At 48.6% G+C, this 24,665-nt stretch overlaps 1 protein-coding gene across 1 annotated transcript in view; it reads left to right on the top strand.

Moving 5' to 3' along the window:
• LOC138487547 (zinc finger protein 850-like) overlaps positions 1-24,665 on the top strand; it is a 387,415-nt gene that overhangs the window by 315,474 nt on the left and 47,276 nt on the right. The window contains exon 4 of the mRNA XM_069614030.1: positions 13,049-13,130. Within this exon, the coding sequence (XP_069470131.1) occupies positions 13,049-13,130 (82 nt within the window). The remainder of the gene's footprint in view (positions 1-13,048; positions 13,131-24,665) is intronic.

The raw sequence follows: 24,665 nt of genomic DNA on the forward strand, positions 1-24,665 counted from the left end.
GGACACAGATGAATCAAAAGAGTCAGCATACAGAATGGGGGAGCGAGAAAGATTTGGTGACCGAGAACCCTGCAAAGTGACCTGTGTGTCTGGAACCATCGCGACTTCTGGGATTTCCTGATTGACTACGACAACCAGAGAAGGAAGAGCGGTCTAATGTTTCCTTATATGCAGGATGTTTGTCGGGTCCTGATCACAGCATCTCTCTCTCGTACCACATAGTACCTCTGAGTTAACAATCAACAAATCCGTTTTTTTCTGCATGAATCTGCACCCGAGTAGTTGCATTATTAGTGTGAGAGTCTGTTGTCATAACTTCAATAGTAAATGGATCATCAGCCAAGATTTCAAGTGACGGCTTTGCACTCAAAGTGGGTGCAATTGCCGCCATGGCGGTATCTGAAATTTCAGTATTTCCACCAACAAATTCTGTTCCGTAACTTTATTAGCCAAGCATGGAGCGTTGTTAAGAACATCGATGGAAGCGGTATCGAGAACAGCAATGGGGTTATGGTTACGAGGTTAACAGAAATCACTGATGTCAACAATCAGCGATTGCGTGCTTTTAGAGGTGGAGCCTACTGTGCGCCGCATCAAGGGCTCTGTAGGATTCGTTTACATTTTAATAGGGAAGTTATGTGAATCAGAGTTTTGTAAGTCAAGTTGGATCGGTATAGCCGTTTTCAAGGTGTAGAGCATGGACATTTAGAGTGAATTTATGAGAAGCCAGTCAAGGTTGTCAAAATATTAAATCCCGGTTGGTTCTGAAATTGTTAACCATCAATACACCAAAAGACTGATAGAACGTGGACGTACCCTCCGTCCCTCTGCATAACTGCACTCCTCAGCACTCGACATCAGATGCAGGGCTCCTCCTGCATAACTGCACTCCTCAGCACTCGACATCAGATGCAGGGCTCCTCCTGCGTAACTGCACTCCTCTGCACTCGACACATGCGCGCTTGCCTTACTGTTTTTATGGGCAGTTGGTGTAGAGGGGGCAGAGTTTATCCACTCTTGAAATGGAGACCATCAATTTGAGCCGGTATATTGCTGTAAATCACCCAAAATATACTAGTTCAGATGCAGGGCTCCTCCGGCATAACAGCACTCGAGAAATGCGTGCAAATGAGAGGGGCACTGTATCCCTTCCATGTGAGAGGGGCACTGTAACCCTTCCATGTGAGGAGCACGGTATCCCTTCCATGTCAGAGGGGCACTGTATCCCTTCCATGTGAGAGGGGCACTGTACTCCTTCCATGTGAGGAGCACGGTATCCCTTCCATGTCAGAGGGGCACTGTATCCCTTCCATGTGAGAGGGGCACTGTAACCCTTCCATGTGAGGAGCACGGTATCCCTTCCATGTGAGAGGGGCACTGTATCCCTTCCATGTGAGAGGGGCACTGTACTCCTTCCATGTGAGGAGCACGGTATCCCTTCCATGTCAGAGGGGCACTGTATCCCTTCCATGTGAGAGGGGCACTGTACTCCTTCCATGTGAGGAGCACGGTATCCCTTCCATGTCAGAGGGGCACTGTATCCCTTCCATGTGAGAGGGGCACTGTAACCCTTCCATGTGAGGAGCACGGTATCCCTTCCATGTCAGAGGGGCACTGTATCCCTTCCATGTGAGAGGGGCATTGTAACCCTTCCATGTGAGGAGCACGGTATCCCTTCCATGTGAGAGGGGCACTGTATCCCTTCCATGTGAGAGGGGCACTGTAACCCTTCCATGTGAGGAGCACGGTATCCCTTCCATGTCAGAGAGGCACTGTATCCCTTCCATGTGAGAGGGGCACTGTATCCCTTCCATGTGAGAGGGGCACTGTAACCCTTCCATGTGAGGAGCACGGTATCCCTTCCATGTCAGAGGGGCACTGTATCCCTTCCATGTGAGAGGGGCACTGTACTCCTTCCATGTGAGGAGCACGGTATCCCTTCCATGTCAGAGGGGCACTGTATCCCTTCCATGTGAGAGGGGCACTGTAACCCTTCCATGTGAGGAGCACGGTATCCCTTCCATGTGAGAGGGGCACTGTATCCCTTCCATGTGAGAGGGGCACTGTACTCCTTCCATGTGAGGAGCACGGTATCCCTTCCATGTCAGAGGGGCACTGTATCCCTTCCATGTGAGAGGGGCACTGTACTCCTTCCATGTGAGGAGCACGGTATCCCTTCCATGTCAGAGGGGCACTGTATCCCTTCCATGTGAGAGGGGCACTGTAACCCTTCCATGTGAGGAGCACGGTATCCCTTCCATGTCAGAGGGGCACTGTATCCCTTCCATGTGAGAGGGGCATTGTAACCCTTCCATGTGAGGAGCACGGTATCCCTTCCATGTCAGAGAGGCACTGTATCCCTTCCATGTGAGAGGGGCACTGTAACCCTTCCATGTGAGGAGCACGGTATCCCTTCCATGTCAGAGAGGCACTGTATCCCTTCCATGTGAGAGGGGCACTATATCCCTTCCATGTGAGAGGGGCACTATATCTCTTCCATCTGAGAGGAGCACTACATCCCTTCCATCTTAGAGGGACACTTTATCCCTTCTATGTGAGAGGGGCACTATATCCCTTCCATCTGAGAGAGGCACTGTATCCCTTCCATCTGAGAGGGGCACTGTATCCCTTCCATGTGAGAGGGGCACTACATCCCTTCCATCTGAGAGGGGCACTATATCCCTTCCATGTGAGAGGGGCACTATATCTCTTCCATCTGAGAGGGGCACTACATCCCTTCCATCTTAGAGGGACACTTTATCCCTTCTATGTGAGAGGGGCACTATATCTCTTCCATCTGAGAGGGGCACTATATCCCTTCCATGTGAGAGGGGCACTATATCTCTTCCATCTGAGAGGGGCACTGTATCCCTTCCATCTGAGAGAGGCACTGTATCCCTTCCATCGGAGAGGGGCACTATATCCCTTCTATGTGAGAGGGGCACTGTATCTCTTCCATCTGAGAGGGGCACTATATCCCTTCCATCTGAGAGAGGCACTGTATCCCTTCTATTTGAAAGGGGCACTGTATCCCTTCCATGTGAGGGGCACTGTATCCCTTCCATCTGAGAGAGGCACTGTATCCCTTCCATCTGAGAGGGGCACTATATCCCTTCTATGTGAGAGGGGCACTGTATCTCTTCCATCTGAGAGGGGCACTATATCCCTTCCATCTGAGAGAGGCACTGTATCCCTTCTATTTGAGAGGGGCACTGTATCCCTTCCATGTGAGAGGAGCACTGCATCCCTTCCATCTGAGAGGGGCACCGTATCCCTTCCATGTGAGAGGGGCACTGCATCCCTTCTATGTGAGAGTGGCATTGTATCCCTTCCATCTGAGAGGGGCACTGTATCCCTTCTATGTGAGAGTGGCATTGTATCCCTTCTATCTGAGAGGAGCACTGTATCCCTTCTATGTGAGAGTGGCATTGTATCCCTTATATGTGAGAGGGGCACTGTATCCCTTCCATTTGAGAGGGGCACTGCATCCCTTATATGTGAGAGGGGCACTATATACCTTATATGTGAGAGGGGCACTGCATCCCTTCCATGTGAGAGGAGCACTGAATCCCTTCTATGTGAGAGTGGCATTGTATCCCTTCCATCTGAGAGGGGCACTGCATCCCTTCTATGTGAGAGTGGCATTGTATCCCTTCCATGAGAGGGGCACTGCATCCCTTCCATCTGAGAGGGGCACCGTATCCCTTCCATGAGAGGGGCACTGCATCCCTTCCATCTGAGAGGGGCACCGTATCCCTTCCATGTGAGAGGGGCACTGCATCCCTTCTATGTGAGAGTGGCATTGTATCCCTTCCATCTGAGAGGGGCACTGTATCCCTTCTATGTGAGAGTGGCATTGTATCCCTTCCATCTGAGAGAGGCACTGTATCCCTTCTATGTGAGAGTGGCATTGTATCCCTTATATGTGAGAGGGGCACTGTATCCCTTCCATTTGAGAGGGGCACTACATCCCTTATATGTGAGAGGGGCACTATATACCTTATATGTGAGAGGGGCACTGCATCCCTTCCATGTGAGAGGAGCACTGCATCCCTTCTATGTGAGAGTGGCATTGTATCCCTTCCATCTGAGAGGGGCACTGCATCCCTTCTATGTGAGAGTGGCATTGTATCCCTTCCATGAGAGAGGCACTGTATCCCTTCCATCTGAGAGGGGCACTATATCCCTTCTATGTGAGAGGGGCACTGTATCCCTTCCATGTGAGAGGGGTACTACATCCCTTCCATCTGAGAGGGGCACTATATCCCTTCCATGTGAGAGGGGCACTATATCTCTTCCATCTGAGAGGGGCACTACATCCCTTCCATCTTAGAGGGACACTTTATCCCTTCTATGTGAGAGGGGCACTATATCTCTTCCATCTGAGAGGGGCACTATATCCCTTCCATGTGAGAGGGGCACTATATCTCTTCCATCTGAGAGGGGCACTGTATCCCTTCCATCTGAGAGAGGCACTGTACCCCTTCCATCTGAGAGGGGCACTATATCCCTTCTATGTGAGAGGGGCACTGTATCTCTTCCATCTGAGAGGGGCACTATATCCCTTCCATCTGAGAGAGGCACTGTATCCCTTCTATTTGAAAGGGGCACTGTATCCCTTCCATGTGAGGGGCACTGTATCCCTTCCATCTGAGAGAGGCCCTGTATCCCTTCCATCTGAGAGGGGCACTATATCCCTTCTATGTGAGAGGGGCACTGTATCTCTTCCATCTGAGAGGGGCACTATATCCCTTCCATCTGAGAGAGGCACTGTATCCCTTCTATTTGAGAGGGGCACTGTATCCCTTCCATGTGAGAGGAGCACTGCATCCCTTCCATCTGAGAGGGGCACCGTATCCCTTCCATGTGAGAGGGGCACTGCATCCCTTCTATGTGAGAGTGGCATTGTATCCCTTCCATCTGAGAGGGGCACTGTATCCCTTCTATGTGAGAGTGGCATTGTATCCCTTCTATCTGAGAGGAGCACTGTATCCCTTCTATGTGAGAGTGGCATTGTATCCCTTATATGTGAGAGGGGCACTGTATCCCTTCCATTTGAGAGGGGCACTGCATCCTTTATATGTGAGAGGGGCACTATATACCTTATATGTGAGAGGGGCACTGCATCCCTTCCATGTGAGAGGAGCACTGCATCCCTTCTATGTGAGAGTGGCATTGTATCCCTTCCATCTGAGAGGGGCACTGCATCCCTTCCATGTGAGAGGAGCACTGCATCCCTTCTATGTGAGAGTGGCATTGTATCCCTTCCATGAGAGGGGCACTGCATCCCTTCCATCTGAGAGGGGCACCGTATCCCTTCCATGTGAGAGGGGCACTGCATCCCTTCCATGTGAGAGGAGCACTGCATCCCTTCTATGTGAGAGTGGCATTGTATCCCTTCCATGAGAGGGGCACTGCATCCCTTCCATCTGAGAGGGGCACCGTATCCCTTCCATGTGAGAGGGGCACTGCATCCCTTCCATGTGAGAGGAGCACTGCATCCCTTCTATTTGAGAGTGGCATTGTATCCCTTCCGTCTGAGAGGGGCACTGCATCCCTTCTATGTGAGAGTGGCATTGTATCCCTTCCATGAGAGGGGCACTGTATCCCTTCCATCTGAGAGGGGCACTATATCCCTTCTATGTGAGAGTGGCATTGTATCCCTTCCATGAGAGGGGCACTGTATCCCTTCCATCTGAGAGGGGCACTATATCCCTTCTATGTGAGAGGGGCACTGTATCCCTTCCATCTGAGAGGGGCACCGTATCCCTTCCATGTGAGAGGGGCACTGCATCCCTTCTATGTGAGAGTGGCATTGTATCCCTTCCATCTGAGAGGGGCACCGTATCCCTTCCATGTGAGAGAGGCACTGTATCCCTTCTATGTGAGAGTGGCATTGTATCCCTTATATGTGAGAGGGGCACTGTATCCCTTCCATTTGAGAGGGGCACTGCATCCCTTATGTGTGAGAGGGGCACTATATACCTTATATGTGAGAGTGGCATTGTATCCCTTCCATCTGAGAGGGGCACTGCATCCCTTCTATGTGAGAGTGGCATTGTATCCCTTCCATGAGTCCATGAGAGGGGCACTGCATCCCTTCCATCTGAGAGGGGTAGTAGTATTGGGAGTAGTGAAGTGGTAGTGGGCAAAGTGGGGGTAGTTCTCAACTATAATTTCAAATTCAAATTCCTCCGCCTCTCGGGAGGATAGCTCAAGGGCAACGTGCTCACCTTGGAAGCAAGATGACACAGAGCCACACGGGTTAGATCCCTGGGTCCACGCTTAGAAACCTCTGGTATTGAGCGTGTTATAAATAACCAATCATATAATATCAAGTATCCTTGTCCGCTTTACCCCACTGAGATTTGCTAATAGACTTTCCCTTTTTCGTCTGTCGTTCCCGTAGTTTCTGGGAGAAGAGATAAGGCTATTCCTCCCCATCCCCCAGGGTAGATTCTATTTATAGTCCAGAGAAAGACACTGTGGCAGGTCTGAAGGAGCACCACTAATTCGGGGAAAAAGCCCTTAGACAAAAAAAACCCTGTATATGTGTAGAATCTCCTTCGTTGAAGATAGTAATGGCTGAAGTAAATCCGACAGCCAAAGAAGAAAAGGAGTCCAAGTGTACTGCAATGTGAAGCAAGGGTGAGATACGAGTAGAAGCAGTGGTCAGAGTAAGAGGTGGTAGACAATAGAGCTGAAGCAAAAAGGAGGGGGCACAAGGCGGAAAATAAGGCAGCGATGAAAGAAGCTGGCAAGAGAGCCGAAAGAACTAGCGCCTTAACCCAAGAGTGAAGAAACACGGAGGGTTGAAATGCGGCAAGCCCTGCTCAAGTTGTGTTGATGAGCTGTGTCGGGTGCTATCTTGGGAATAACTAGACCGGCACTCCAAGAAAGAAGGGAAACGTGATGTGCTAATGCAGCGTTCCCTTCCATCTGTGCCATAATGACCAGCGAACGGTCGTGACAGTAGTGGAGTAGAAGTGGGCCAGAAAGAGTAGTAAGGAGTAGTGGTAGTAGCAGCTGTAAAGTGTGGTAGTAGCGAGAGAGGGAAAGGAGTAGCAGTGTAGAGGTAGATGAACTCAAAGTAGCAGCAATATCAGAGGAGGAGTGGTAGTGGAGTCCCTGTTACGGACGCCTGGGCTAGGGAGGATGGAAAAGGGAAGCAGTAGTAGTAGTAGTAGTAGTAGTAGTAGTAGAGGAGTAGCAGTAGCAGTGTAGATGTAGATGAACTAGCTGTAGCAGCAATATCAGAGGAGGAGTGGTAGTGGAGTCCATGTTACGCGAGGGGCAGGGAGGGGGGAAAGATCCTGGAAGTAGAACGAGAAAGGGTTGGCCCTAGCGCCAACTTTCCTTAAGACCACAGTTGGCCCTAAAGATCTCCCACAAGAATCACCAGCCAAACTATCTGTATTGGACTGGGACGGCGTCAGAGCGGTTATTTGTGGTAGGCACACTAGGCACTATATAGAGTGCCTGGAGACCATGCAAATGGAAGCCGCACATGGTATGAATCATATTAACATAGCATAACATTACAAAACATGTATCCCTGTGACTGCGCTGAGAATAGAAAACCCAAGGGAGACAATCATCTCTATTAGGGCAGACACATACCTTTGCTTGGATTCCAGGACTGGAATGTCTTATTCAGTTGTAAAGGAAATCTGAAGTCTCTACAGGTGTTTATCCCAATCCCTTGATTTCATCTTGTTCTGGAGAGAAAGCAGAAGAATCCTGGTTGGGGGTCTCCCGCGTGGAAGGGGGTCGCCTCAGTTATCAAGGGAGATTTGTAGAAATGCCATACAAAGGACTCCATAAGCTTGTAGTTTAAACTATCCGAACAAATATTGCTCAGATTGTTCCAAGGTAGAGGAGTTTTATTAACTAAGATGACCAGGGTGTGGGACTGATTGAGGCGCAGCATCACAGAGTCTCTTTTTCCACTCTATGGGAACTGTGCAAATCTTAGGGCAAGAGGGGGCATTTCCAGACATCCCACTGTGTACCCTGTGTTCACAAATGAGAAATGCATTCAAATTCCTGGAAAGGGTAAGTGAAGCATTCGTCTGCCCCCAGGAGTAGGGTGAGGCCCAATTTGCAAAAGGAGCATCAAGAACTGCTGTGAATAGCACAAAGAGTATGGGTATGGGCTCGCGCGCATACAGGGGTACCCAGAAGATTGTGGTGACTTCCGCCCGGGCCACAGCAATGGCGCATCCCTTGGTGCCTGGTCCAGCGTGCCGTATGGCTCTGGGGGCGGCGCGACTCACTGGGGTAAATACTGAAGGCCACTCGACCTCCTTACCCAGGGTCCTGTGCAAAGGAGTGTGTGATGTCGTCATGCTCATGCTTCTGAACGCCACCTGGAACTGCTGCTGGGGAGATACCATAGCAGTTGACACTAGTTCCCATCTGAGAAACTGACCTTTGGTTGCTAGGGCCATTTCTCAGATGGGAAATAGCTGCTTATTTGTGAATAGGGTAGTTCCAATTAGAGAATTGGCAATGTTTACCCCCTAGTGGTCAAGTTCTGTATAAAAATGGGTTTTAGGTTATTTTCACTGAGAAGGCTAGTTCCCTTTAGAGAAATTGCCCTTTTTGCCCCTAGTGGTCAGGACCTGCATAAAAATGGGTTTTAGCTTACTCACACTGAGAAGGCTAGTTCCCATTAGAGAAAGGGCCCTTGTTGCTCCCCTAGTGGTCAGGTCCTGGATAATGGGTTTAGATTACTCTCACCGAGAACACTAGTTCCCATTAGAGAAATGCCCCTAGCGGTCAAGTCCAGCATAATAATGGGTTTTAGATTATTCTCGCTGAGAAGGCTAGTTCCCATTAGACGAGGGGACATTTGTGTCCCCTTGGGTTAGGAGTCTGTTTCTCTAATGGGAAATAGATGCTTCTTTGTGAATAGGCTAGATCCCATTATACAAGAGGACCTTTGCTTCTCCAGGTTGGAGGTCAGTTTCTCTAATGGGAAATAGGTGCTTCATTGTGAATAGGCTAGTTCCCATTAGATGAGAGGACCTTTTGGCTTCTCCAGGTTCGAGGTCTGTTTCTTTTATGGGAAATAGATGATTCATTGTGAAAAGGCTAGTTCCCATTAGACGAGAGGACCTTTCTGCTTCTCCAGTTGAATGGCCATTTCTCTGATGGGAAAAAGATGCTTCTTTGTGAATACGCTAGTTCCCATTTGACAAGAGGATCTTTCTGCTTCTCCAGGTTGGGGGTTCGTTTGAAATAGATGCTTCATTGTGAATAGGCTAATTCCCATTAGATGAGAGGACCTTTCTGCTTCTCCATGTTGGAGGGCTGTTTCTCTAATGGGAAATAGATGCTTCATTGACAATAGGCTAATTCCCATTAGACAAGAGGACCTTTGTGTCTCCTTGGGTTAGGGGTCTGTTACTCTAATGGGAAATAGATGCTTCATTGGGAATAGGCGAGTTCCCATTAGACGAGAGGTCCTTTCTGCTTCTCCAGGTTGGAGGTCCATTTCTCTAATGTAGAAGTCTTCCGACTGTGGGGCAATTGGCCCCATTCCCAGGGGGGGTGCAAGACCCCAATCTAGAATTTTAAAAGATACATTTTTTTCCCAATGGTGAAAATAGGCAGGGCGGCTCACGGGGTCACACTGGAGCAAAAGGTGGCCCAGAGTTGGAAATGGCAATTCATTCCTTTAGTGACAGACTGTTTGAACAGTACCCAAAGGGGTGTTTTTGTTAAAATATAAGCAAACTGTGGTATTTAAAAAATATTTATTCAGCAACAACGGTCAAAACTACTAGCTGCATAGTGAATCAAACTGGCCCACATTGGCCAAAAAAGTGGCCCATTTTGACCAAATAACTGGCCCACGCTAGCATTTTAGGTTCAGGCATTGCCCTATTGGCTAGTCCGAGCCTGGCAGGTCTTCCATAATGGGCGAGGGGGTGTCGACCCAGTAGTCCCCTCACCCATTATTGAGGACCGGAGGAGCCAGGCCAGTGAAACACTGAGCACTACCTCAGCTGCTTTTTCCAGCTGAGGGAGTGCTCCTGGTCTAGCTGAACTGTCAAAGGGAAACAATTTTTCCCTTTGACAGTTCAGTACCCCCAGCTGCACCTCCTCGCACATAGGAACAGAGCAGCCTGGAGCAGGGCATTTCAGCACCCATGCACAGGTCCCTGCACGCATGTGCAAGAACCAGGAAGCTCTTGCTTCCGCCATTCCCGCTCATGATGCTGGAGCGCTGGGGAGGAAACTTCAATCCGGGGCAGAAGGTACATTTATTTTTTATTTAAATATGTGTATGCTTGTGTTAAGTCATTTTAAAATGCCTTTGTTGCTCAATCCCTTTACCCACCTGCCAAAAGCAGCTCTCGTTCTGAGGCGCTGTGGATCCCAGGGGACATGGATGGTATTTCTTTTGCTGGACATTTATCATAGATTTGAGTGCGCCAGGAGTGTTTCTGTGTGTCACACTGAGCAACAGCGGAGTGCGGCAGGAGTGTTTCTGTGTGTCACGCTACCTGGAAGTCTTTCTATGCTGTGTTTTGCCAGGAGGAGGAAATTGTTGAAAGAGTCAGCTCATTAGCAGAGCAACAGAGGAGTGTGGCATGCATGTTTCTGTGTTTCCTGTGGTTTTCTGCAGCGCTGGGTAATCTGCCATTAAAATTTCTCCACGGAAACCGCTCGGTGCACAGCAGCCTGGGTCCAGATTTGGGTAAGCCTTTGAAAGAACTGTTATTGAACTCCTACTCCCAGTCATGTTACTTATTCTCATCACTTACTAGTAAAGCAGAGAATAACCAGAAGGTTCAGGGCTGCACAGCTCGACTTTTACATTCCCTGCTATTATATCGTAGCTAAATACCAATGATGAGTGAAACTCTGGGCGTTGAATACGTCTGTTCAGAGTGGGTGTGGTGCTGCTCAATCTGAAAATGAAGGGGAAAAAGAAGATATATTATCCCCTAAGAAGCGAGGGGAAAAACCAAGGAGCTACATTGACTGAGACCGGTGGGGTCTCAGCTGAACAAGGGAAAATCACGAAGTTCTTTCCGCAAGCCCTTCCTAAAACCTACAGTTAAGTTGTTACACTGGAGACGTCTGTCAGACCTCCTGACAGCCGGAACGCCAGCAACGGAAGAAACCATGTATGAAATCTCTGGCCCTGTGCTCAGCAACATTGAACGGAGACTGAGCATTCTGCAGCCAGAGCCTGGTGTAGGAGACTGAGCATTCTGCCGCCAGAGCCTGGTGTAGGAGACTGAGCATTCTGCCGCCAGAGCCTGGTGTAAGTTTGGAAAAAGAGTTGGAAGCACATAACAGCCTGAGTGAAAGATGGAGTATGTCGCCTGGCCTGTTTTGAAGTTACATCGCAGAATGTTTCCAAGAAGAAATTAAAAAATGCATGTTTCACAAAGCCCAAAAATAGAGGCTCAAGGAAATGTCTGCACAAGATTCTACGAGCATCTAAGTATGAGAAAGTGCAAGGCCATGTTAGGTGGGCTGATCTGCCTCTCCCTGGTTTCCCGGTAATTAAATACTTTTAGGAACTATTGAAATAAAAGTGTGTCGATAGCCAACATTAATCTTGGTAATAATGAAGGCCTCAGGAAGCAACCTACGAAAAGGATGAGGAAACAGAGGCAGCAGGGCAGGATGGCTCATGAAAAAAGGAACCGGGGGCCTAATACGATCCAACAGTCACCTGTAAGTGCCCATGATCCGGCTGGAAAGACAGGCTTGGTTGGAGCACAGGCCAGCCCTGCTGACGACTTTAGTACCAACTGTATGGCCAGAGACATGCAGGGAACGACCAACACTGCACAGGTTGGAAATACGAGGAACTGGGATTTTGAGAGAACAAATTTGGAGGCTGGCTCATCCAGTCTGAGGCCAATCATCTATGAATCAGTGTTTGGCGATGAAAGTGGTATACCGTTAAACAGGTTAAGGATTTTGAGTGATTTCTACAGTACCAGAACTGCCCTCGATATCCTAGGGGGACTTGAGATTTTTCCATTTATTTGATAAAGCTTGCAAAGGAAAATGTGCAGTACATTTCAGCTCGAAACTTGTGGAAAGCCTTTGTGTTCCAATATCAAGAGGATATTCTGCTGAAAGGCTTCGAGAGTTACTATATGCAGCCTGCAAGTAACAAGTGGGGGACGGAACAACGAAGGAACTTAGTAGGAACTTGTCATTTCGAAAATAACCGTTGCAGGCATTCCTTCAGAGACCAACATACCTCAGGATGGGAATGGCTTTCAAATTCCCTCCCAGGAATCCCAATCTCAAGGCCAGGTTTCTAAAATTACAGATATAAATTGTAATTCTCGAGGTTAGAATTCCTTTCTAAAAAAAGTACAAATTCAAGTAAATATGATTTTGTTTTGTTGCAGGAGACATGGTTGATCACTTGTCCAGTATTGGATGGCTTTAGGTTAAATGTGAAATTGGCAAAAAAAGGTGCCAGGGGGCGTCTTATGGGCGGTCTGGTTACTGCAGTAAGATCAACAAAGAATTGACCCGTCAAGGACTGGTACTGTAGGTCTGATGCTGTCTTAGCAAGAGGTTTTTGAGACCATCATTGATTCCTCGATAGATATGTATCTTAATCTGGTGTGTAGCGAGCTGGATTCTCTCAATGATGAGATTGAAGATATACTAATGAAATGGCAGCATCTATATCAGATGTGTCCAGTTGTTGTGGGGGGCGATTTTAATTGTGAATGTAACTGCACCGAGGCAAATGGGGTGTTACTTCGAGGAGAAAACCGCCATATTAGCTATAACAAATGACGAATCTAAGAGAAGTTCCAATGGTAAAATGTCATCCTCATTATTTGCCAGATGGAGCTTCATACAGACAAACTTGCTTTTTGACGAGAAATGGAAGAATGTACCAACTTGGGAGAATTCAATGGGGACATCCACCATTGATTATCTGTTTTTGGGGAATGTGGAGCAATCAAATCTCTGCATGTTTGTTTGTTTGTTTGGAGCGTGATTGATCTACCGGTTACCACGGTAACTGGTCTGCCAATCTCTTCCATAGGCTTAGTCAAGAAGCAAAAAGAAGAAATGAAGGAGAAAATGTTGCCCTGTATTTCTCTCATGAAGGTAGTAAAGAGGAAACTGTATGTTCTCTCTAACACCACTCATTGAACTGTATAAACTTTAAAGTAACAGCGACGTTATTATATGGATTTGAACTGATTGCCTTTAAAAATTGAATATTCTTGGACTCTTTGGAAAGTAGTCTTGGGACTCCCCAAGTCAGCCCCAATTAGTGCGATACGTCTTGAGTTGGGTTTAACATTGTGGTGGGCACAGTCTATGAAACATAGTTTGACTCTGTTTTATATGCTGTTACTGGCTGAAGAGCCTAGTTTGGGGTTTTACCTGAGCAAGGGTCTAACAAATAGGTTGAAGGAGTGTCCATATTTGAAAAAATGATTTTTCTCTAATTCTGATGATATTCTCAGTGAAATATGAGGAAAGTCACAGAGATGGACAAGTGAATAGGCTGAGATGGAACCGTAGATAGAGAATGAACAATTTTAAAACGGTCTTTGGGCTAGCTAATAGAGTTATCCACACAATACGAGCAGTGGGATCATGATTTGAGCGCCATTTGCGTTTGACTTGCCTGCGTTGAAGGCAATGTGCAAGTAGGTAAACGGAAACCCAGGGCCCCGAAACTCTAGCTTTAGGTGTATGTGTTTTGAGAGGGGCAAGAAGATCAACGGTCGCGGTCTGTGCTAGAGCAATGATATTCAAACCAGGAGTCAGAGAGCAACAAGCTTCCAGCTGAGTAGATGTCTCATCACAGGATAGAAGGCACTCATTCAAGCAAGGAGTAAGGCAAGGCTTAGATACAGACTTAGAAGGGACCAGTTTCCAATAGAATGGGATAATGGAGTGGTATGGCCAGGGGATTGGGTGTGCAGAGTAAATATTAAAATCAGATTGAGAAGCAAGTAAAAGATCCAGTGTGTTACCCTATCGACGAGCAGAGCCGCTAACCAGCTGTGAAAAGGCCAGTTCATTCATGGCAGAAATAAATCTGACAGACTTAATGTCAGCCGGATCATTAACTTTAAGATTAAAATCACCAGCAAACAGAGGTAAGCATGCCAAAGTAGTAAATTGGCCGCTAATTCTGGAAAAGAGTCACACAAAGCAGAGTCTGGTTCTGGAGGACAATACAAAAAAGAGAATTAAAAAGAATAGCTATTCTGCCACCAGGTCAGGGCCAATTACGGTCTACACTGAGAATGCTAACATTGGTGGGCAAGAGCTGAACAATGCAGGTCCAGAAGACTCACAAAAACAAGTTTCAGTGACAGACATAAAATCAGGAAAATGGTAAGGTAGCAAGATCGTGACAATGGACAATGGTCAGCATGTGCAACGAGTGAGCGGCCATTGAGAAGAAAACATTTCAAAGAATCAGAGGGAGGAGGAAGAAGAGAGACATCCTCACAAGCAGGAGAGAAACCCATAGGAAAATGTGTGGAAGATGGGCCGAGCTACGAAACTTTTTAACAGGACTTTTCCCATGGGTAAATAACAGGTGATGCAGGCACAGGCGGGCTTGCCTTTAGCACACCTTCGATTTTCTTCATAATGTCATGTGCAGCATCACTAGGGTGTGCGAGGCCATTAAGTACAAGAGCAAAGTGTGTACTGCTCAAGAACTCTTTGCACAACAGCTGTAGTGTCAATATCCCTTCCGTCGAGAGGTAAACCCTCCCGTGCATGCAATTCCATAATGTTGCCAGTATACTGGAAGCTCTGAGTGGGCAGGAGGCACAGAGCAAAAGGCAGCTTGATGGCAAGATTGACAGTTTACTATTGGAGTAGTTACTACTAGAGTAGTAGTAGATGCACAAATTAGCCAATTCACTAGGTAAACATGGATCCCGTGGCACAGCAGTTGGTAGATCACAGCATTGTTCACCTATGAAACCACCCTTGGTGTGGAATTTAGGCTGAATTACAGGGCCATGTGCTCATAGTCTGTGTATTGTGAATATTGGAAGCGTAGACATTTTCTGTGGGCCTCCAAATAAGTATGTACATGTACACATCCTGCAAGCCCAGAGAGCAAAACCAAACTCAGTAGATGAGGGAGGTCAAAATTTGCCCCAGGTTAATCATCTTGAACCTTTCGGCCAGAAAGCATTGGTTGAAGCTCGAGAGATCGAGGATAGTCCTCCAACCCGACTTGTCCTTCCTGGGCAAAAAGAAATAAAAGAAGAAATAGCAGTTTAGTGATATTAGACTAACCATCTGTATTGCATCCAACTTCAAGACTTTCTGAAGTCATCCTTCAAGATTTGATGACATTTCTTGAAGGGGTAGGCTGGCTATGGTGGCATCAGCCTGCCCAATACCCCCTCCGCCCCCATGCTGAAATTAGAGGGATACCTGTCCGCCATGCATTGCATGCTGCTGGGACTGGTGGGGAGGAGTGGCTGTCAATCTTGGGCTTTTCAGCCAGGAACCACCAAAACCCAATGACGTTCTAGGGCCTCAGCTGTTCCAATGCTGCTAAAAGGCTTCTTGCCGTGAGAGAGTGGGTCTTCTTTTTAGTAAACTCTTCAGTCGTATGGTGAAAAATAGTCAGGCCATCTACTGGCAAGGTCTTGACCTTTTCCTGCACTTCTGGTAGGAGCTTAATGCTCCTGAGACAGGCAACTCTGCGAAAATCCAGGCCCATTCACATTCCTCTCGCTGGGGTGTCTGCATGCCTGGCGGCTGACTCCAGACTGTCAGGGGTAACCACACTTACCTCCCGAATGCCTGAAAAGAACTGCTACTGCCTGTCTCCATTTTAATCAGATGCAAACTCTTCCATCTCGCTACATAGATTATTGCACGCCGCTAGTATGGTGTCAGAGTTTGCCTGCCTGAGGTAGTGCACTGTGCAGGTAGATCTTTTTTCCATCCATGTCAAGGGCATTCCCCTCCTAGCCTGAAAGGGTAAGAGTGGGGTGCCAGACCATGTACCACTTGTGGTAGGCACACTGGCCTGCAACAGAGCAGCTGAAACACAGCCGAGTAAGGCAGTGGATTGGTGAGGATACACAGCGTTTTGGAAGGAGCTGGTCCGTAAAGGGCATCCAACGCCTTACTTTGTACATGGCAAGGCTTCATCCAGTTTATCTTTGCCTCAGCAAGAATGTCCAGCTGTTGAGGGATCCCAGTTTTTTCTGGACTCTTTGCGAAGACCTTAGCCAAAACCCTGGTCTAAGGCAGGGCCTCTGTGATGGCCAGTTCCAGAAACTCCATGATGTCCCCTACTTTCATGTGAAATACACAGATTGACTGAGGCATGTCATCATGTCCCTCTTCCTCAAGGTGAGCAGAGTCTGGCAGTTCAGTGAGCGGTTGTTCTTCAGGATCCAACGGCTTTGTTGGGTCTGGCTGTCCAGAGTGGACTGGCTGTCCAGAAGGGCCCGCTATAGGTGGATTTGTGGACATCTGCGGTAGTCCCCCACTTGTTGTTGCCATATAAAGCTTCCTGATGAGCGCGGACCAGTGTAGCCATGAATCAAAGCCATGCGGAACCGTTTATGAGTCATGCTGGGAGGGGCTGAAGTGGCAGGTACTGTTGGTGGAATGGTAATGTTCTCAGCACTGAACATTGTGGAGAATCTGGGCCCTTGGCCTTTGCGTGTCCTTCCATGTCTGAAACATGCCTCCTGCACAGTTTCCCCATCCTCTTTACATGCATGTCCAATGCCATTTTAGCAGAATTAGGGTATTCCTCTGGCTCCACTCACAGACACTCCACCAACAGGAGACGGGTGTCATTTTTGCCCATTTGGTTTGCCGAACACCAGATCCGCCCAAAGCTCCCAGAGAGCCCTCCCATGTGTGTACAGGGCAGATGAATGCCCTTTCTTTAGTTTCCTGTGAATCAGCATGATGACCACCCTTGACACTGCAAAGGGTGTGCCCTCTCCTACAGGGATCCAGCTAGTGGCAGCAGGCGCAGTGGCTGGTATGCCAGTGACAACTAGTAGTGTCTAAATTCCCGTACCTGTGCTGTTTAGTTCGGGGTCCAAAGGTTGGGTCCACGTGGAGAGGAGTGCGCTCCTTAGCACAGACCTGATGTGAGTGTCTGCTTGTGCAGTCTTCCTCCAGTCTTGGTGACAAGTGCACTGAGCAAAGATAGGCTGCAAGCCTCTTCCTGGATCATAGTCCGGTATAGTAGTGCCGGGGGCATAGGCAATATGCAATCCCTCCCATGCGGGTGAGACCCCAGCAGGGTGTCCCTGACATGAGGTACCTTTGAGAAGAAGTTTCATTACCTTTACTTGGCTTTTGAAGTGACAGTCTTCTAAGTCTCATGGTGGTGGCTCGCTAACTCCTCCCACCGTGAAAGCCTCTGAATGCGAGTGTGTCCCGAGAGTGCACCACACACATCAATGGAGTGCCAGGCATGTGACCACCCTAAATGTGTGGGTCAGCAGAAGAAAGGTTCCATGGACAACCCACACTAATTGCACCCGTTGGGCATGTGACACAAGGAAGAATAAAAAGAGAATTTATGTGAAACTTGGCACTGCTGTACCGGTTGATTCCGTCCCGTCCGACGTAGAGCAAAGGACTGATGGATGGGTGCCCTGCACAGGGGTGTACTCGGGGCATGCTGTGTGCAGGGGCGTAGTCCAGGCCCACTGTGCTGGTGCTAGCAGAAAATTCTCAGTATGGGCTGCGCAGAAACAAGCTCTGGCCCCACCCCTGTTCCTTGGGATATCCCAAGAGAGTGAAGGAAGGGGGACAGGACTGGAGTAGGAGTCAGAAACAGCAGAACAGCAGGTTGCAAACCCCTGCCCTAGGCAAATCGTTTTAGTCAAGACCCAACGAAATAAAAAATAAAATGAAGAAAGATCTGAGAAGTATAATATGTCAATGCGTGACCCATAAACGTGTAAGGATGCCAGCAAATGCAGAACAGAAACAGCAAAAAAATTATGTAATCTTAAACATCAAAAGACCAAACTTTAAAAATATCACTCGCCATTTCCCTTTAATTTGTATTTATTTGAAGAACAGGGATGTCAACTTTGATCAGAAATTACTTACAATAACACACTAACAGATGGCGAGGCATTCCCATGAAGGGTGCCTGTTCAATTGAATAAAGATGAAAGATGAAAGTGGTATGCAAGTTTAGGAGGGTGTAGGAATAGTGAGACATATATCAGGGACAACACAAAACAAACAGAAAAATATGCATATACAAGAAAGGTGACTTACAAAGGTGTGTTAACCTATGGGGGTGAGTGCTAACCTATGCTTCTAACTAACGAGGAGTACAATTTAAATACACACAATACAGTACAGACAAGCACAATTGGCCCTCTTGCAAGCAATACATCCGACTGAAGGAAGAAACCCAAAAAGAGCCACAAATAAAATAATAGATTACGAGTCTAACAGCTCGGAAGAAAGCCAAGTTTAACTAGGCTCTCTGGGTTTCCCCTTTAGATGCAGCCAATACACATAACAGCAAAGAATGTTGGCATATTGTATGGTCCGTAGTGAGACCAGAGAGTGATTGCATAACCAACAATATTCCCCACATCAGGAGCGACTACTTCCAGTGTTTGTATTATACAGAGAAATTCCCCTCTGCATCTCAACGGGAAGCCCTCAAGAACTATGGGTATTCGATTGCCTTCTCAACTTCAGAAGTAGAGAAAACGAGGCCATCTGCTCACAATATTCTGATAAAGCCCCCAGATCTTTTTAACAAAGATTTTTAATGAGGTTAATAGTCAGTACTTTCCCCCTGCCCCCACCCAGCATAGTATTAGGGGGCGTAACTACAATACTGATATACAAAAAGGGCGAACTGCCTTCAAACTAAAGGCAGATGTTTCCAATTGACTCTGGCTAAAATACAATGTAAAATTCTAAAGCATGGACTTGAAGAATGGACAGACTTAACATACACTCAAGATACCACCATACCCACAGCAGGATGCCCCCCATCCTGCACTCCAGACCCACACCTAGATGAACAATCCCTCCCTCAGACCCACAATGTGCCGCCACCCCTCTTCCAGTCAGACCAATGTGCCCATCCCTCCCATCAAACACACATCAATGTGCCCCCATCCCCACCCTCCCAACCCACACCTAGATGACCAATGCCACCTTCCAGACCAACAGATGCTCCATGCCTGTTTCAGACCGACACCAATGTGCCCCATCCATCCAAGACCCCACCAAGATGACCCAAACCTAGATGACCCATCCTGCCTTCCTGACCCACTGTGCCCCATCCCTCCCATCAAACCCACACCAATGTGCCCCTATCCCCCCAAACCCACACCAAGATGCCCCATCCATCCCATCAAACCCACACCAATGTGCCCCTATCCCACCCTCCCAACCCACACCTAGATCACCCATGCCACCCTCCAGATCAACAGATGGCTTTACATGTTCCAGGCCGACACTAATGTGCCCCATCCAATGCATACCCCAAGATGCCATCTTCACTCCCTCCAGACCCTCACGTGCCCCCCATACCTCCCTCTGGATCCACAATATGCCCTCATCCATTCCCCAGAACCACAACAGTATGCCTACCTCCATCCCCCGACCCACACCAATGTGCCCCCATGCCTCCCATCAAACTCACACCAATGTGCCACTATCCCTTCCACCGGACCCACACCAATATGCCCCATCTCAACCTCAGAGGACCCATACAACCCTGCAGACCAACAGAAGTCCCCATACATGTTCCAGACCGACACTAATGAGCCCCCATCCAATGCAGACCCCAGGATGAAATCATCACTCCCTTCAGACCCACACATGCACCCATACATCCCTCCAGATCAACACCAACATGCCCTTCCCCAGCCCAACGCTATGCCACATCCCTCCCTCCAGACCCACACCAATGTGCCCCACTCCCCAGACCCACGCAAGCGTGCCTGTATCCCACCACTCAGACCCCACCAAGATGCCCCATCCCTCCCTCTATACCGATACCACAAGGCCCCATACTCTCTCCACATGACAAGATGCACCAGCTACCTTGGAGACTCACACCAAGAATCCCATGTACCTCACCCGAACCACACACAGATAGCCCCAGCCAAACCCCTCTAAAACCACCCATCCCAAACACCCTCTCACTCTCATCAAACATTCAATTCCACTATTAGCTCCCTTTGATCAATTAAACACCACCATTCACTGTTCTTTTTTTTTTGGCCCTGAATAAATCACATGGTTTTTAGGGTAAATGTAATTGTCCGCTCCCCCCATCTGGTGTTTTGTAAGAACGTTCCCGGTATCCCGAAGAAGAAAACGGCAAGGGTAAAGTCAGCGCCTGCTGCTGGCAGCCAGAGCCTTCAAGCTTCCCGCACGCGAAAGCCACGGCGATGACGTCATACGCCACGTGAATGCTGGGGAGCGTGCTAAAGTCACGTGAGGGAGAGTGGGCGGGGCACGGCTAAGGTCCGTTTCTCGGATGGGAACTCAACCCTGCTTTTACACTGGGGAAGAGGGTGTCCTGCCCCCAGCGCCTCCGCGCTTCCTATTGTTAAGAATCATCAGCGGAGAGGAACCCTCTCTGCCCAAAGGTCACCCAAAGACTTGCATCCGCGATCACAGGCAGTGATCCACCCACGATCCCTGGAGCGAGATCTACTGAGGATTAGGGGCGTGATCGTGAACCCCATCGATATCACTGCAGTGACGTCACACCAACGTCACTGGGGGAAATGCCTGCACAGGGCCCAGACGAGGTGAGTCCGCCCTGGGGGAGGAGTTACCGGGGGTCAGGGGTCATTACTGCAGCCAAGCCTGGCGTTGCATTCTGGAAGTGGAAGTTTCACGTGTCCCATTATATATGGGTCTATGAAGGCTAAACTTCCCAGCATGCACTGCATCGTTGCCTAAATAAACAGCACTGGCCGGAGCTGCACTGCGCCAGGGGGGCAGTTGGCATCAATGCAGGGCTGATTTTACTATCTTCCATTTACTGGCGAGAAAGGTGAACCCTTCTATCAGAAATACTGTCACTAAGTAATAAGAGCATCGAGCAGAGCCACACCTTAACGAGGCGCTTTACAGTGGGAGCTAGTGAATAATAATAAAACACACAGTACTAGAGAGTCCACCACAGAGTCCACATCCTGCAGCCCGGGTTCCTAGAGTGTACACAGAGCAGCATCTGTGCCTGCTGCACCCTAGCGGAACACACAGGTGTAATACACTGCATCCTGCAGCCCGGGTTTCTAGAGTGTACACAGAGCAGCGTCTGTGTCTGCTGCTTCTTGGCAGAACACACAGGTGTAATACACTGGCATCCTGCAGCCCGGGGTTCTAGAGTGTACAGAGCAGCATCTGTGCCTGCTGCATCCTGGCAGAACACACAGGTGTAATACACTGGCATCCTGCAGCCCGGGTTTCTAGAGTGTACACAGAGCAGCGTCTGTGTCTGCTGCTTCTTGGCAGAACACACAGGTGTAATACACTGGCATCCTGCAGCCCGGGTTTCTAGAGTGTACAGAGCAGCATCTGTGCCTGCTGCATCCTGGCATAACACACAGGTGTAATACACTGGCATCCTGGAGCCCGGGTTTCTAGAGTGTAACCAAAGCAGCGTCTGTGCCTGCTGCTTCTTGCCAGAACACACAGGTGTAATACACTGGCATCCTGCAGCCCGGGTTTCTAGAGTGTATAGAGCAGGGCCTGTGCCTGCTGCATCCTGGCATGACACACAGGTGTAATACACAGGCATCCGCAGCCCGGGTTTCTAGAGTGTACACAGAGCAGCGTCTGTGCCTGCTGCTTCATGGCAGAACACACAGGTGTAATACACTGGCATCCTGCAGCCCGGGTTTCTAGAGTGTATAGAGCAGGGCCTGTGCCTGCTGCATCCTGGCATGACACACAGGTGTAATACACAGGCATCCTGCAGCCCGGGTTTCTAGAGTGTACACAGAGCAGTGTCTGTGCCTGCTGCTTCTTGGCAGAACACACAGGTGTAATACACTGGCATCCTGCAGCCCGGGTTTCTAGAGCGTATAGAGCAGGGCCTGTGCCTGCTGCATCCTGGCATGACACACAGGTGTAATACACAGGCATCCTGCAGCCCGGGTTTCTAGAGTGTACACAGAGCAGTGTCTGTGCCTGCTGCATCCTGGCAGAACACACAGGTGTAACACTGGCGTAACAGGGGCCCCGCAGCCCCCGCGGTGCAGGAGGCGCCGCCAGCACATGACCTAGGAGGGGGCCCCTCTGGAGAAAAAAAAATATATATTTTTTTCTTTTTGCATTCAGTCTTCATTCATAAAGAAATTATTTCTGTAACAGAAATTTGAAATCCGAGGGCTCCATCCTCCCCATGGCATGGAAGACGCTCGGCCCAAGGCCTCCATGTCATGGGGTGGGGAGAGCCCTATGACTTCAAAAAGAAATAGTTTATTTTTGAAGTCGCTCTGCCTTCACAAAGAAATTATTTCCGTTATGGTTTGGTCCTTAACGGAAATAATTTCTTCATGAAGTCAGAGGGCCTCATTACGAGTTTGGCGGTAACCGTGCCGGTGCTACCGGCAGGCTGCCGCCGGACCCGTAATAATTTACTGGTGCCCAACTTCCCGGTAACACCAGGGGATTACAACCCCGGTGGTTTGGGAAGTAAGGCGCCAGCAAATGGTAAATCCCAATTTCCATAGAGTCCTATTGGACTCTATGGGAATGGGGACCAAGGAAGCACCGGCACCATTAATAACGGTGCCAGTGATTCCATGAAAACTCTGCGGGTGGGTGCCATTCTGCCCGGCAGGTCTGACCTGCCGGGTGGGACGGCAACCGCCTGCAGAGCTGTAATATGCCGGTCCGGACACAATGGCATATTTGTAATGAGGCCCAATTTCATTTTGAAGTATTAGGGCTCCCCTTAACCCCATGATGTGTGAGTGTATGGTGAACGGGTACACACTTAAATGTATGGATGGCTGCCTGGGTGTGCCTGTATGGTGAAATAATGAACACTTACATGTATGGATGGCTGGGTGTGCGTGTGTGTATATAGTGATTGATGTATGTGCTTGCGTTCAGGGGCGCAACAAAACCTATATTTCGGGGGGCTAACCCTTCAAATGTTGGGAGAGGCGCTAACTTCATGGGCGGTGAGGGAGGGGCAAACTTATTTGTTTGGGGGCATCTCATTTCTTTACTCTTTTTAATGAGACTATTCTAGTGCAGCTTCAATGTTACAAGCAGTTAACTCTCTCCTTTAAGGTTGAAAGCACCCACTTATGGACTGTTGTGAGAATGAGTGGTCTCCTGTTCCCTCTCTACCCTTCCAATCACTCCCCTGGCATGCACGTATTAAACCCACATCACGATTTCAATTGCATAAAATATTTGGCATTTGAAAGCAGGTACTAACAGTGAAATGCTTTATGTTAGTATTAGCTGGGCTCTTGTTAACAGCGAAACCCAGGTGCCATTTAACATCTGTGCCCGGTTCTTTCTGGCAACTGCTCTAAAGGTCAGCCAGGTCGAATCAACAAACATACCCCAAAGTTTCAGGGGGAGTGCTGAATCCCAGTCAACTCAATGGTGTTGCACCAATACTTGTGTTTAATGCCTTAATTACTCATTACTCCTAGCCCTATTCTTCCTCGTCCCAGTGTGTATGAGAAAGTACTTGTGTATAAGGCACTCTGCCTCATACACAAGTACTGGGATGAGGTAGAGGTACATGGAGGTAATGCCTGACTTAGCTACCTGTACTCTTCATTACTCCTAGTCCCACTCTTCCTCATCCCAGTACTTACCTATGAGGCAAAGAGCCTTATACATAAGCTCTGGGACAAGGAAGAGTGACATGGAGGTAATTCTGGGCCAACAAGATGATTTTGGAGGTTGGGGTAGGGGTGGTAGGGAGAGCAGATGTGTGGGGGTGGCAGGATTGTGCAACAAATCATAATGCTGTCCATGTCCAGGTTAATCAGGCATGATGTGTGGTATTAGTGGCTAGAGAGGCATTTTGGTGCAGCCAGTCTAGTCATTCCTCAGTTTGGTATGACTTTTTTTTTTTTTAACTGGGCATTTCTGATAAAGCAGTCCTGCTAAGTGAATTACCTGGCTAGACTGCCATTTGGGTGCTGCCAGTCTAGCCATTTCTTACTGCGGCATTTTATATTTTTCTGGGCATCTGTGATCAAATGATATGATATGTCATTTATAACGCGCCGGTACACAAGTGTTTCTAGGCGCGACAAGAAAAGGGAGGGAAGATAGAGGGAAGACAAGACAAACAATCTTACTAAGCCTTGTGTCATTCAGATCGTGCAAGTGCGAGAACGAGAAGTGCAAGGGGAAAGCCTTGTGGACAATGCAAAGGGTGCTGAACTTAATCCTTGCAGCAACTGGGAGCCAGTGGAGAGATTTCAGGGCTGGAGAGAAGATCCCTGGGCTTGAGGCTAAGGATAAGTCTTGCAGTCCTGTTGTGGTTTAGTTGCAGAGGGTGGAGAGTAGAGTAAGGCATATTGAGAAAGAGGCTGTTGCAGTAGTCCAGCCTAGAGAGAACCAGGGCTCTGGAGACCGTGAGCTTCTGGGGGAAAGTGAGAAAGGGAAGAGTTCCTTTGAGGAGGAGCAGCTGGTAGTGGGACTTC

This window comes from Ambystoma mexicanum, chromosome 9, assembly GCF_040938575.1.
Source record: "Ambystoma mexicanum isolate Mex_15411 chromosome 9, UKY_AmexF1_1, whole genome shotgun sequence".
Classification (NCBI taxonomy): domain Eukaryota; kingdom Metazoa; phylum Chordata; class Amphibia; order Caudata; family Ambystomatidae; genus Ambystoma; species Ambystoma mexicanum.